This window comes from Hydra vulgaris, chromosome 11 (assembly GCF_038396675.1).
Source record: "Hydra vulgaris chromosome 11, alternate assembly HydraT2T_AEP".
NCBI lineage: Eukaryota > Metazoa > Cnidaria > Hydrozoa > Anthoathecata > Hydridae > Hydra > Hydra vulgaris.
Genome location: NC_088930.1, coordinates 32095003 through 32110761, shown reverse-complemented (window position 1 = coordinate 32110761; position 15759 = coordinate 32095003). Strand labels below are relative to the sequence as shown.

Here is a 15759-nt window from a genome sequence, read left to right as displayed (position 1 = left end):
ATATATTTTTTAAGGTGGTCCTATACTAATAAAATCAAAATTTTAAAATACACTCATATTTTATGATTTTCATATAAGGAGTAGTATTTTATATTTAAAGCACAGTAAAGGAAAAAAAAAATTTAAATTTTTTTTGGTCAAAATTTTGGGTCCGTGGACCCTAAAAATGCACTATGCGCTGCGATAAACAGCCTGTAAACTAATAATGGTATGATCATGAAATTTTTACAGCTTTGTAATATCAGATGATTGCACTCACCCTGCCAAAATCAAATAATTTAACAAAGTATTGAAGCTTTTGTAAGGAAACCGGTTTAAAGCCTAAAAAAAAGCCCCAAAAAGGCTTAGAACCTAGACCTTATTTTGAGAACCAGTTAACTAACATGAATTCTTTTAGTAAGGTAAATGTGCATATATATAATAAACAACTCCTGAAAATTTCAACACAATCAGACAAAGCAATCTCAAGATATTTATTGCAGCGTGCAAAAAACTCATATATTGAGAAAAACAATAATAAAGATTTTTGATGAAGAAAATTTTTTTATAATATACAAAAAGGTCAAAAAATTATTGAAAAACAAAATGACTTGAGCATTATTGAAAACACAGAAAAAAGAAAAATATGAAAACTCTAATATTTGAAAAACATTTAACCAAAATAGAATTATTCAATCAATAAAAAAAAGCTTGAATATAAAAAGGTAATATACAATAACTACATTACAAAATACAATAACAGCCTTAACATAAATTTAATTTAAAAAATAACAAAAAACTAATATCTAAAACACTCCTGCTTCATAAGATGCACCTTCACTTTCATTGACTATATCTGTAAAACCTTTTTGTTTTGCATGAAGCAGCTTTCTTCTTTGTTTTATTGAGTCATCAACTTCTTTTCCATCATCTTTATTCTTTCTGCAAAACAGCATTATATTAAAATTAATTTCTTCAGTTATTCCAAAGTCATTGCAAAAAATCATGCCTCAAGCATTAGCAAACAACGTATTATTGCGGTAAACAACAAAAGCATTAAAATGTTTATCAGTTCAAAACGTTCAAGCGACTTAATAAACTCAAGCAATCACTTAACAACAAATTTGCTCAACAATTTTACAGTTTATCTTTTTAACGCAAGAAGTCTTGCCAACAAACTTAACAATTGTTTTTTATACGTTAAGTCAAACAAACCTGCCTTAATTTGTGTTTGTGAAGCTTTTTTCAATGATAAACTTCTGAACTCCATGGTCTGTTCAAAAAATTGTTCCATTTATTATAAGGATAAAGCATAAACAGGATAAACCTGCAAAACAATATTATATAACTCGTTATAATTCAGTATAGTTACCAACTTTGAACTATAATTCTGAAAATCCAGGGATTTTGTGTTTTGAATCCCAGGATTTTTGGGACCCAAAAACGTCCAGGATTACGTATCCCCTGATTACAATCCCTAATTGCTGCATTATCAATACATAATAAATAATAAACTAAAGTTATTTTTTTAAAATATTTCTTACAAATATTTCTATGGGGCCTCAATTATTTCAGTTTAAATGTAAATAAACTTAAAATGGTATAGAATTAAAAATGAAGTTAAGTATCAAAGATGCAAGTTATATAAAATAAATAAAGGTTTATAATTTAAAACTATCAATCAGCTTTGTTTTAAAATCCTGCTAATTTGACCTCTTCTAAATAGAGAATGGTAGACAGTTATATAAAAGTCTTGATTCAAAAAAGTATTTTTTTTTTTGACTTCAAGCTTAACTTCATTATTTATTGACATCATTTTTAACTTTACTTCAAATATGCTTGAAAATTTAGAGTTATATCTTGTGTTGGCAGTATAACAAATTGTTAAAAAAATGTTTGAAAATATATTTTGACTTTTTTTTTTTTTAATGATTTTAAAAACAAAAGTTTCCTTTCAACAATGTTATACATGTACATAATGAAATTTATTTTCAATGAACGAGTTGTAGTGAATTTTAAGTACAATAATTAAAAAAAACAGTAAAAATTAGTAATATATATTAGTTTAGCAGCATCTGTTGTTTGAAGGTTGTATATTTTGTTGTATATTTTGTTTTATATGTTTATACATTTAGTAATTTTCTTATATTTAAAATTAAACTTGTTGTTTCGTAAGAGAGTTGCATGTAGGTTAACAAATATCCAAGATATTTAAACAATTTGGTATTATAGTTTTCATTGTCATTAATATTAAAACTTTAGGTATGTCTTCATAATAGTTTTATTCAGTTCCAATTAACTTGTTTTGTTTTTTTCTTTTTTATAGGTTTATTAAGAGATCATTTATTTTAAACCATTTAGATAATCTGTTTAAGTCATCTAAAGAAAATTTTTTTAATAATTGACCTGCTATATAAACTGTTGTGTTTTATAATTGAGCTGTGTTTTAATATGTTAGATACTTACTTAAACTTAATTATAAATATCACATGTCAGATAATTAAATCTTGTGGAGCTCCTCCTACATTTTCATGCAGCACTGACAGTTTTATATAATATATCAGGTCAAGTTCAAAATCATCATTATCACCCTTCTAATGGTAACATGTAATCCAGTGCAATCTGACCCATGTCCTCGTGCATTGTAAAATTGGCTTTTTTAGGCAAAGGCTAGGAGAAGTAAACTCTGACCTTAAATACCCCTGCCTAAAGTTCCTCAATGGTTAAGTAAAGGTTAGAGAAGTGTCTTGATATAAATACTTATCTTGGGCAGATGTAAACTGCATCCAGCTACTACCTTGTAGAAGGCCTTCTAGTTTAAGGCCTTACTTAGGTAAGCAGAAAATTCTGTTGACGAGCCTTAAACTGCTTCTTTATCTATTATGCTGGTGTAGATGTAAACCTGTGTTACATTACTTCCTATCTAGGACAATGCTGGATCTTCTTAACTCTTCTCAAGAGATTTTGCTTTTGTTTCCATGGTTATGGCTACGCAACTCTTCCTATTATTTAAAACTCTGTTTAATGAGGTCGGCTGGTAGTAAGGTTCCCTAAACTCTGCAGTTGATCTCAGAAAGGTTTATTCCATCAGCAGCTGTAAAATATCACAGTTTTCCAGTCAACCCTAATCACTAACCTTCCTGTTTCTAACTTTAGCTTGTATTCAGTTTCTCCTTGCTCTTTATTAGGAGGTTTGAATAATGCTATGATGTCTCAAATCTTTCATACATCTTCTTTAGAGTCACTTTATTTATGTACTACATACTACTATGGTAAAGCTGACAGGGTTTCTTTTTTTGATTTCCTAGTCTTTGGACGTCTTTCATCTCTCTGCTGATATAATTATGCTGTCTGCTTAATCTCCCGAATTATAGTAAGTTTTAAAACTTTAATTCCTTCTTGTTAATTAAGTCAAACCTATTTTACCTCACAGTTTTCATGTTTTTGTAAACCTGCTTTTTCTAATTCTAATCATTTTTTCCATTTTTTTAATGAGAATTTTTGGCAATTGTTATCTATTTATAAAGTGTAGTATTTGCTGAATGAGCAGATAATGTTTAGATGAATGTGGTATGACCAAAACAAGTTTTGTCATATAGATTAAGGTGGTTGGGTATGTTGAGCTATAAGAATGCAGATAATTTGGGTATCAGCTCTTGAAGGTAAACTGCCCCAAACCCTTACCCTAATATAAAAAACTCTCCATTCTATTAAGATTTATTAAAATAATATTTATTAGTATATTTTAAATTTAATCAAAAGTTGTTGTACAAATGATATAATTTTTATATGATTTATAAAATTTTTTATACCCCTGGTAATATATTCGCTTTTAAGGAAATGAACTTTCTAAGACTTGGAACAGGGAAGAACTAAAGTGTCATATTGAGCTCATCCACTATCAATGAATAGAGTGCTAAGTAGTCAAATTTCCTTATCAATGTTTAACAAGACCCCAAATCTTTTTTTATTTTATTGACATAATCAAAAAATGCAGGCTATAGCAGAATTTATCTAAATTTTTTATTCTTTCTGGTTTTTGAAAATATCATTAACTTGTACTACATTTTTCCAAGATAAGCAACAATTTTCAATAATTTTAGTATAATCAAAAAGATGCAACAATAGTTTCAATAGGATTGCATACATTTTAGCTGGAAGTAGTCTTTTTTTTTTAATTTTAGCAATAGAGAAAAAACCTTTGCAACATGAAAACCATATAAAGTTATATATAAAGTTAGCAATCACAAAGAAAAGAATATAATATGTTTTATAAATATTTATTTTATTTGTTTGATAGTAATATATTAAAACTATTTTTTTTATAATAGTGGGTATTATTACTTAAATATTTGCTTTTTCACTAAACAGTTTGCTACAGCAATACAATGAGAGTAATTTAAGATTGTTAGGTGATGATGCCTTGCTTAACAAACAAGAAAATTATAATAAATGAAGTGGATGTAGACAACACCACTATTGATGAAGCATCAGTCAACATCCAAAAATCTGCGCCTTGTCAAAGTTGTAGATGGAAACTTAGTGCATATTTTAAAAGATATATTAAAACATGCCAAGTAATTAGCTAAAAGCAAAAAATATGACAATGTATTTATTTAAACTGATTTAATTATTGCAGATTGTAACTTTAAAAAAAGGGCTTTTAAAAAAGAAGAGATAATCTAAACAATATTAAAAACAAGTACCATGAATAAATAAAAAGTTTACTGACACTCACTACTTTAGAACAAGTGGTACAAGAGATTTGCAGAAACCTAAAGAAACACAAGCAGTTCTGGTACATCGATTGCTGGTTATCAAATGCATTGTAGGGATAGTTTTGGCAGAGGAGGCAAAGTTGTCATTTACATAAAAGATAGCATAGTAGCTGAGGATACAAATATTGTCCAACTTACCTTGTATAAAGTTGAACAAGTATAGTGTGTGATCAAAGTTGGAAAGGATTTGTTTCTCATCAAATGTATTTTAATCTTAAAGACAAGTCTTACCAACCCATTGGAAAAAATAGTACCGTTGCAACAATTGCCTACAAACACCCAATAGATTTTAAATTCCAAGAATTTCTTAATGAGTGTCATTTTATTCAGCTTGTTACTTTTTCTACATATTGTCACTTCAGGAACAATCTTGTTAGTAGCACACTGGACCTAATAGTCTCAGACAAACCAGATCGCTCAATATAAAATTACTAGAGTAAATTATCTTGGCAATACACCTGAATGCTCATTGCCTGATACACAGCATCCATGTAGCCAGTAATGAGTTTTGCTGATGATGATGCTGTATACACAGCATCATCAGCAGCGAAACTCATTACATGGTACATGGACTCTTTGCTCTGACAGAACACAGCTATTCCAAAAAAAATGATTTACTTGGAGAAAAGCCAATAACAATTCTTTATCAATTTGCATATTATCTAAAGATTGGGAAACATCTTTCAATGAAGGTTTTACGCAAAAAAAGTTATTAGCTTCTTGTTAAAATATACAATAAAGACACATTCTGACAACAACTCAATTCCGTTCTGTAAAAAGCAATCGTTGTGGATTATGCAAATTAATCCAAAAAGTAGTTAAGAAGATATGTATAGAAAATCTAATGAAATTGTTTTTTTCTCGTTTTCATTGCTGCAAATTGGTCTATAACATCTTTTAAATTGCTGCTAATTCTGCTTCAATAGCTCAGCACAAAAAGATCTTTTTAAAGTTGTTACGCAAATGAGTAATGTAAAATATAGCACAAGTGCTGCTATTATATCAGTGAATGATCAACTTATATCACAATATGTTATTGTGGACACAGGTAAAAAGGAAATGTGGAAATCTTCAGAAATAAATTCGGGCATAAAATGGGAAAAATTTCTCCTAACTTTAACCCTATTGCTGCCCCAACCCACCCCTCAGTTGATGTAGCATCATTCTTTTGTATCTTCCCCTTAAATCAGTCGATGTATGTGCTTAAGCCTCTAACCTTATGATAGCAGTTATTCCTGCACTATCCATTAATAGTTTCTGAATTTCATCAATGCCTTGTTGTTGTTAACATTGCCTAAATCTTTAATCTCTATTTAAAATGTTTTTTCCAAAAACATTTTAAAATAGAAAAAAACATAAAGTCATTGCAATTTTTTTATAGTCAGTAGTAAGTTATTGTTTTAGTAAAATAGTTTAATTATTAGACTTTGCATAATGTTATTACATATTTTCCACTAAATAAAACTGTTTATTATATTATTATTTGTGAACTAATAGTGTTTGTTTTAATTTTTTAGATATAAATAAATAAAATGTTTTGTCACTATTTGAAGTGCCAGTCAAAATTATTATTAAAGCTAAAAAGTGTTTGCATTTTTCAGCTACATAATAATATTACAAATTGTTGATAATTTTATATACATACAAGTTTATATGTATGACAATTTTTCTTTAATAAGTGCTTGGCTTGGGCCACTAATATCTCTGACCCCCTTCAGCTGCCTGCCCTGCATGTCCTTCACAATGCTACTAGTACCATGTGTATCACATGCATGGTCGCAACAAGCAGCTATAATGTCAGTTTGTATGAAGGTGTTTTCAATATAATTTTAAATGTTAAGGTATTACATATCAATTGTTAATAATTTATCTGAAAGCACGGAGACATTGCATTTTAAAGCATCATTTTGAAATCTAAGTTAATTGTAATACTTACTGTAAAGTCAGTCGAATTCTTCCGGGATAAGGTTGATTTTTGCTATAAACAAGACAAGTGCAATATTGAAATTATTTATAAAAATATTAGTATCTAAATAATATTTGCAAAATCTAAAAGTGAGTTTACTTAAAAAGAGTTTCTTTCAAGCATTTGATGGCATCTTTAATATTATTTTTACCAGTTAAAAAGATGGCAAACCAGACTAGCTTAAAATACAGATGAGGTATTGTCTGGTTTAAAAAAAAAAATTTAGAATAAAAGGGAATCGATGTAAAAGAAAGTGCAAGACACCATTGTTTAGAGAAAAAAAAAAAAGAATAGAAAAGAAACAGATGGCAACTGATAAAGAATAAAATGTTAAATATATCTAGTAAAAAGTTTGTGTTAAACTGTTTTGGGGAGTTGTTTTTTAAACAAAAGTTATATTAAATATTACATTACAAAATCTCTCTCTCTCTCTCTCTCTCTCTCTCTCTCTCTCTATATATATATATATATATATATATATATATATATATATATATATATATATATATATATATATATATATATATATATATATATATATATATATATATATATATATATATATATATATATATATATATATATGTATATATATATATATATATATATATATATATATATACACATATATATATTTATATTTATTCGAGCACAACTAAATTTATTTGTGGTAGTTAATTTTTCAATTTAATAAAACAACAGCTAAAGATTTTTGGAAAAAATTCTGAAGCTTTAATGCTCAATAAAAAAAAACTAAATGAATGAAAAATTTTTGATCATGAAAAAATAATTACAGTAAAATGATTTGAGTTTGCTAAATGAGAAGTTTCCTAAATGAGAAGTCATGAAAGAGGTTAAACCTTAGCAGCTAAAGCCCAATAACATCAACAACATCAGCAACATCAACAACATCAGTAACATCAACAACATCAACAGTATCAACTTTTTAAGTTAACAAGATCAACTTAGATTTTTTAGACCGTTTCTTAAAAAGAGCCTTGTTAGAAAAACTAGCATAATTATGATAACAATATAAAAACAGTAATAAAGTGGCTTTATTAGATTTATAAAGGTGTAAAATGGTAACAAAAGTATCAAATGGTGACTATAACAAAAAATTGAGTTGAAAATTTTCTTTTTTATGCTTAAAAAGCACATAATTAGAAGATTAAACTTGATTTTATGACAATAGGTGAATTGATATATAAGTTTATTCCCAGACTAAACAAGTGATGTGGAGTCAATAAATTCTTGCTGTACCCTACTAAACATGTGATGTGGAATCATATTGGAGTCTTTGTGAATTAAAGGATAATATCGATCAAAACTAAGATCTGAAAAGGAAACATATTTAAATTTGTCTCAAAAAGCTAGTTTAATAAAATGTTTTGAAGGTTTCATCTTATTTCTTTGAAGACCATAAATATTTGTAAAAATTTAAAAAGTTTGGTAGTAATGATGTTTGTTTTTTATTTATTGTTTTTAGGTATTTTATTTATGATTTAAAACAATAGAAAACTTGACTCAATCGTAAATAGGGTCACCATATGCACCATGTACAAAAATGCACTGTTAATATTCTGATGTTTTACAGGTTATGATGTAATCAGCTCTTTTATACCTACAACAGAATTTAGGAAACTACCTGCCATTAAATTGAGTATTAGACTATACCTAAATTATGCCTACATTATACCTGCATTAGATGATAACATAATGGGATGCATATCCTCCAACAAAAAAACACAAGTAAAATGTCATAAATTAGATTTAGCATTCATCATTTTAGGTAGAATACAATGTAACACAGGTGTATATCTATGCCAGGTTATTAGAGAAAATGGAGTGCTAAGTTTTCTGTTTACCCTTAAAGTTATAGCTAAGGAGGCAAGACAAGTAGTACAAGACAGTAGTCCAATGCAAATAACATTTTCTTACAATGAGTACAGACACTATCTCTAGCTTTTACTCAACCAAAAAAATCCAGGAAGTGGGATTTTTAAATCTGAAAAAATACCCCATGCCCTATAAAATTACCACTTACCCTAGGCAAAGTCAGAGGGCATTTTAAGTCAGGTGGTTATTTAGTGTACAATTTTGCTTAAAATGTTATACATTTACAAAGTAGTTGTTGAATAGTTTAAAAATATCTTTAAAATAAAATGTTTTAAGAAGAGAAAGTTTGGTTCTTTTGTTTTTGTATAATTTAAGTTTATTAAACAGTTTTTAATTTTATCATTATTAGATCTTATATATTTTTAGTAAAGTTTGTTTTTTGCAGACATCGATTTCCAAGAATTTCATTTGAATAATTATCATCATAAACTCTTTTTAGATAAAGTATTTCAAGGAGCAGTTTCTTTTAAATCTGCCAATGATAACAAGTATCTTCGACATAGTAGAATGGTTATTAGACTTGACAATTTTTCACCAACAGATTATGCAGGTGATAGATCATATTATGTCCATCAAAAGGATTCATCTTTTTCAATACAGTCAGCACATCCAGCTTATCTTTTACATTTTATTGGAAAAAATGGCGATAATTTCGAAATATTGCAAAATGCAAATGTTCCAGCTTTTACTTTTGTTGTAACTAGTAAGTTTATATATATATAAGTAAGTTTTACATCAAATTAATTAATTTATGTCATGGGATATAGATACAACAAAAAACCTTTTTTTTTCTGCCTGAATTGTTAAAACTGATTTTTAACTTCTAAACAATGCAAAAAAAAAAAATTTTTAACTTAGACAATTGAGTTATACCTTGACATAAAATCTATACTAATAATTATTTTTAACAATAAAATTATTATATAATAAAATACTTATTTATTTTATTGTATAATAAATTTATTCATTTTACAATTTTATTGTATAAATAGTTTATTCATCTATTATGTAGAGGGTGACTGTTTTTGTCCAGACAATTCTAATAATGTTCCCCAAGGAGTTTGAAATGAACAACAAATTGGTCATTAGGAATAATGCTACATTGTTGTTCAATTTCCAATTTCAAATTGAACAATTGCAAGCACAGTTCAAACAAAATTAGTTTTCTGTATTTAAAGCTTTATGAACATTTAGTGAAATTTCATTTCACTAAATGTTCATAAATGTTTTACTTGTCATTCAAAGTGTGAGTACATTTTTTGATACACATAATAGAATAAATTATTCATACCATAAAATTTGAGTACATAATAGAATAAATTATTCATACAATAAGATTAAAGAAGTTGTATATATATTACAATTAAATAGTAATTGAATTATAGTTTAAGTTTTTAAACTTTTTTTTTTTATAAAAGGAATAAAATGCATTCTCAAACTGCAAATCAATATTTATAAAAATTAAAAATGATAATAAGTTTGTAAACATAGGTTTACTAAGTACTATTAATTAAAGAATATATACTATATTTTTTACATTAAAGAGTATATATTTATACTATATATTTCTGTATTTTTTGCTAAAAATTATTATTGAGTTATACTTTTGCTTAAAGATTTGATGATTAAAAAGATTGAAAGTATCAACAAATATTCTGTCAGTATTACAATAATCTTATCTGTTCCAGTTTGGAATTCAACAGCAGATTTTAAAATTAAGTGCAAAGATCCGAATGATGTCAATTTATATCTAAAACAACTAAATTTATATCTAAACCCTATTATAAACTACATAGCTGATATTTCTTCACTCCAAAGCTACACATTGTATAAATTTTCTGCAGGTGTGAAAAATGAATTTGGTTTCTATGTTTATGGGCAAGTATTTTCTTATCAAACAGATGAAGATGGTAAGTCTATATATATATGTATGTATATATATATGTATATATATATATATATATATATATATATACACATATATATGTCAATTCCATAAACTCTTCATGTTCATTCATTTACTAAAACACTTTTTATACTAAAATATGTTTTATACTGTTCATGTTTTTCATTTTTCTATTCATTTTTTTGAATTAAAATATTTTCTAAAAATAAATCTTTTTGGCATCTACTTATTATACAATTTTTTCAGAAAAAGCAGAATAATTAAAAAATTTAAATTATTTTGCCATAATAACTTCTTTTGTACTTAAACATTGACCCAGCTTAAACCCTCAAGCTTGGAACTTTTTTATTTGATTATAATTGATATACTAGATATGATTTTAATGTCAGTTTTTCTGTGCTTAGGGACAACCAAAATTGAGTAGTTGGGTAATTTCTAGTTATGCGACTTTTTCATACTTTGATTCTTACACATATTATTCACCCTAGCTACCTTGTTTTTTTTCTGTACGTATATTTTCTGAATAGTTTTTTTTGTTCTTTGAGAATCTACCTCTTGGTCTTTGAAGCAGAGATTGTTTTCTAATTTTGTCAAAGGACATGAAGTTAACAGACAGTTAACAATCTTTCAAATTAAACCAAAAAAAAAGAAAAAAAAGAACTGTTGATCTAATTACTTTTAATATATAAAAAAATGAACAAAAAAACGCAAAAAATCCAAGAAAAAATTTGTGCATTAAGGTTTGAATTTAAGCTAAGTTGTTTTAAAAATTTTTATAATGATAAAAAAACAAATAAATAACAAAATAATTCTTTTTTTTATTTTGCAAGAGTTTTGACAAAAGTTGTATAAGATTGCAGATTTAATGGTAGAGTGATCATTTTGTGAACTAGAAGTTCTAATTTTTTTCCTCACCACATCTCTGGTAATGCCATGTTCAACTTGTGGTATTTAAAGTTTTTTAATGTCACCATGTTCTGGCAATATGTTCCTCAGAACATCCTTTTTACTGTAAAGTAAAATGTAAAATGTGATTTATTTCATGATTCCACATTTGCTAAACAATATATAATATTTCTTTTACCTGGTTTTTATTTTATCTATATCAATTTGATCTTAATTAATAAAATCTTAAATACTTAAATAATTTTGTTTGATATTTCCATTAAACAAATTTAAAAGTTCATTACAATTAATATATGGTTACATTAAAAAAGTTAAAGTCAATTAGATGAATAATAATTTAATAAATTTTATGTGTTTTAAACAATGAGTACAGACACTATCTCTAGCATTTACTCAACCAAGAAAATCCAGGAAGTGGGATTTTTAAATCTGAAACGGATAATTTGTCTAATGGAGAAATGTGTGACTTTGAGAAAAATAAAAGTAAATAGCAGTTGAATAATCCATAAACATATTAAACAAAAAAGTTTACCAATAAATAACCAATATTTGCAAATTTGATCTTTTGTAAAGGAGAAACATGGAAACAATATAGAATCATACAGTTCAGATTTTTTTAATGATCCAAAGATGTAAAATGAACCTGTTTTACATGTATTTACTGTATTTACATGTTTTATATCAAACTGTATAAAACATTAAACAAAATGTATTTAAAGGAATAAAATATTGCCACAAGAGTTAAAAAAGCTGAATATAGATTTAACATTTATTTAGCAACAAAAAGTATATCAAACTTTGAACTTTCATCTTCAGAAAAAAAGTAAAGCATGAGAAACTTTTAATATGTTATTTCTAGGATTAATTTATAAACATACTTCATTAAGAAATATAATGCAATGTTTTCTGACATAGTTTAGCTGGAAGTTTTAAATATTTTTTATCATTTGAATATACCATTAGATAAAAAGAAAGCAGCATATACAAATGCATCCAAATAGCAAGGTAAAAAAAATTTGCTTATCTACTTATGTTCAAATATTAACTTTTATGTTTAAACAGAATTTATTTCTCTAATCTATAATCAGAATCTGTTTCCTATTTTACAAAAGCAAATAAATAGGCTGGCAGAACTTAACACTCTATTTTAAACTGTGTGCATTTTGTTTATATTCTCTATAGTTCTTAGTGAGCCTTTTAAAGACATAAAAGCATACTTGCAAATGGTCTAGTATAAAAAGTGATTCCATGAGCTGAACAACACAAGGGATTAAAGGGGCGTTGAACTCAGTGAAGTGACATGATATTTAGATCAAGCCATGATATTATTTTCACAAATCTAAAACTCTTAGACCAACTCAAAATCAATTTTATCTTTCTTAAAATTGAAAGATAAAATTTATTTTGTACTCCTAACTTGTTTTTACACAAAAATTTAAATCTCTTAATATACCTTAATTTTTCCTAAGGTAAACAGTCTAGCTTATCTAGTTTAGGTTGGTATTGTTGCATTTTGATGGCATTATTTATTTTATGTTACACCTTAACTGAACTGTCTTTTTATCTTTTTGGGGTGTACTAAATTGTATTAATTGTTTATTAAATAACTGTATAAAATGTCTGTTATAAAATAATGTCTGTTATAAAATAATGTCTGTTATAAAATAATGTCTGTTATAAATGTGTCTATTATTACTTCATCAAAAAAACTAAAAAAAATCTCTAAACTTTTTGAAAAATGATTTTGAATAATTTTTTTGTTGGATAGAACTTGATTCAAAGTTATCAATTAGAATGGTGCTCCCTTTCAAAGAGGTTTTTAAAATTTTATTTTAGCTAACTTGTCTTAAAACAAATTGTCACTGAAAATATTTTCACTTTATTTTATTGAGCAATTTAAAATTTTCTTTGTTTTTGTTCATTGACTATATGTGAACTATTCTAAACAAACAATCAACAAACAAGCAATCTCCTGTCATAGTTAGAAAAAAAAACCTTGCCTTATATTATCGGTAAGTCATAATATTAATATATACAGATTGTTTTCTATTTTTCAAATTAAATATTTGTCATTTTAGTTCCAGCTGGGTATCCACGTAATTTTACTGTTAAAATAGTCAACTTTACAACTCTAGTTTTGTCATGGGCTGAAGTTGAAAGTTTAATGAGAAAGGGAATTATATTAAATTATATTTATTCATGTAACAACACTAAAGATAGTTTATCAAACCAAGTTGACAACAGTACATTTAATGTATCAGTGTACAATTTAAATCCAGATACAATTTACCAATGTTCTGTTGCAGCATGTACCAGAGTTGGCTGTGGTGTGCAGGCATTTGTTTTTAATATCACATTAGCTGGAAGTAATTTAATTTTATTGTGTTTATTTTTTTCAACTTATATCTAATAACTTTTTTTTATATTTTCTGTACCAAAATCCTATTCATATTTATAATATTCAAAACAGGTGCATTTATATTGAACAATTTTTTTCAAATATGAACTCCAGGGCCAGGAGCTCATCACCAATATGCTGTGTTTGTGTCTATTTTTTTAGTCACTACAGACAGCCTTTTTTGAGACTTTTAGATTGAGTATTCCTAATATTTTTTTAAGGGCATTTATCAATAAAACTATTTATGCGAGATTATTATTACTACTATTTACTTTTCTTTTAGGTTTTCAGAGGTTTTAAATATTTAAAAAACATTTTAAGATTATTAGATTATTAATTTTTAGATTATTAGCAGTGTATAATTGAGGTAGGAATGAATTAAGGAAAAATGAGTTTAGGTAAGGCTTTACCTTAATAGTATGCCTATATTTTCAGAATTTTTTTCTTTTGTCAAGAAAAACACCAAGGAACTTCATTGAGTGTAATCTTTTTATATTGTAAATCCCAGTGCTTACTTTTATCATAAGTTTTAATTACAAACCAGTAAGACAGACAATTGGATTTAATCAGTTGACTTTACAGGAGAAAAAATTACTTAAGGAAAAACCCTAATGATTGGGATAATTATTGAATGGAACAAAATCAAATTTGCACAAAAGCATCAACGGTTATATATTTAAACTCCTGTGGTAAGAAGTATTTGACACAACCGTTCAACAAACCGAATCATTATTCCTTTTATGGTCTAAGCATAATGGCATCAGATGGTATTGTATTTTGAAGAACAAAAAAAATTTTAAAAAACAATTTTGTTTTTCTGACTTTGCAATGATTATTGAAATTTTGGAAAATTGAACTTTTGATTTTGGTATTCAATAATTTCATTATTGAATGCTAAAATTATTTCAACTGGCTTATGAGTATAGGTATTAAAATTTATATTTCAACCGGGTATTCAATAATTCCATTATTGAATACCCAGTTGTCTCTAGTTTTAAAGCGTTCACCTTTTGGTAAGTTTTAGTCTGGCTCTTTATTTGTGGATAAAATGGAAAGCTTATTGAATGGGACAAACAAATGATTATTGAATGGAACTTGTTCAAACAATCTATAGTAAAAAAAAAGCAAAAAAGATAGGTCAGACCTATTTTTTTTTATTTTTAATAAATGGTAATTTTAGTTCTAATAATGCAGTTCTAAATTCATATAACCAATGCTTTAGTTAAAATTTACTATATTTATATAAATTTATATATTTAATCTATTGGTTTACTTTTGATATTTAGTTTTGAGTTTGTAATGTGTACATACTTTGATCATATAATACAAATGTCCTATGAAGTTGATTCATGGCACCTAAATAAATGGGAGGAAAACAATGGATGGACAGTTTTTTGATGCATTATCTAAAATTATCACTATGAAAACCAGAAAAATCAGCCTTGCTTGTGCAACTGCTTTTAATAAACATAAAATTAAATTTTAAAAAAATTTAAATTTTTTAAAAAAATTTAATTTTATGCAAAAATTATAAAAACCGCAGGTGACTCAACAAGCAGCCTTCATACACATTTAAAAACAGAGCATAATGTAATATTACGAAAACAAGATGCTATTGAACCTCTTGGTGAATGTAGTTCAATATCTGATGTGTCTCCTCCAAAAATTACTAAATATTTTAAAAAAACTACAGAAGACTTGCTGGCAGCTGGGAGCAATCTTATCTAGAATGACAGCACTTGATGGGCTTCCATTCAGAATTTTCATAACATCTGATGATCTTTGAAAATCATTAAAAGCATTAAATTTAAGTGATAAACTTCCAAAATCTGCCACAACTATACAAAATATTGTCACTAGTTATAGCAAAACTATTTGCAGTTAGTAATTAAAGAAATATCAGAATATAAATTAAATAGAAAAGGTTTTT

General features: G+C 26.5%; 1 protein-coding gene across 2 annotated transcripts in view; it reads left to right on the top strand.

Annotated features, from left to right (window-relative positions):
• The window catches only part of LOC136087586 (uncharacterized), a 144847-nt gene that overhangs the window by 83777 nt on the left and 45311 nt on the right, over nt 1-15759 (top strand). For both annotated transcript variants that reach the window (XM_065810785.1, XM_065810786.1), the window contains exons 10-12: nt 9059-9322; nt 10236-10529; nt 13510-13797. In XM_065810785.1, coding sequence (XP_065666857.1) covers nt 9059-9322; nt 10236-10529; nt 13510-13797 — 846 coding nt within the window. The remainder of the gene's footprint in view (nt 1-9058; nt 9323-10235; nt 10530-13509; nt 13798-15759) is intronic.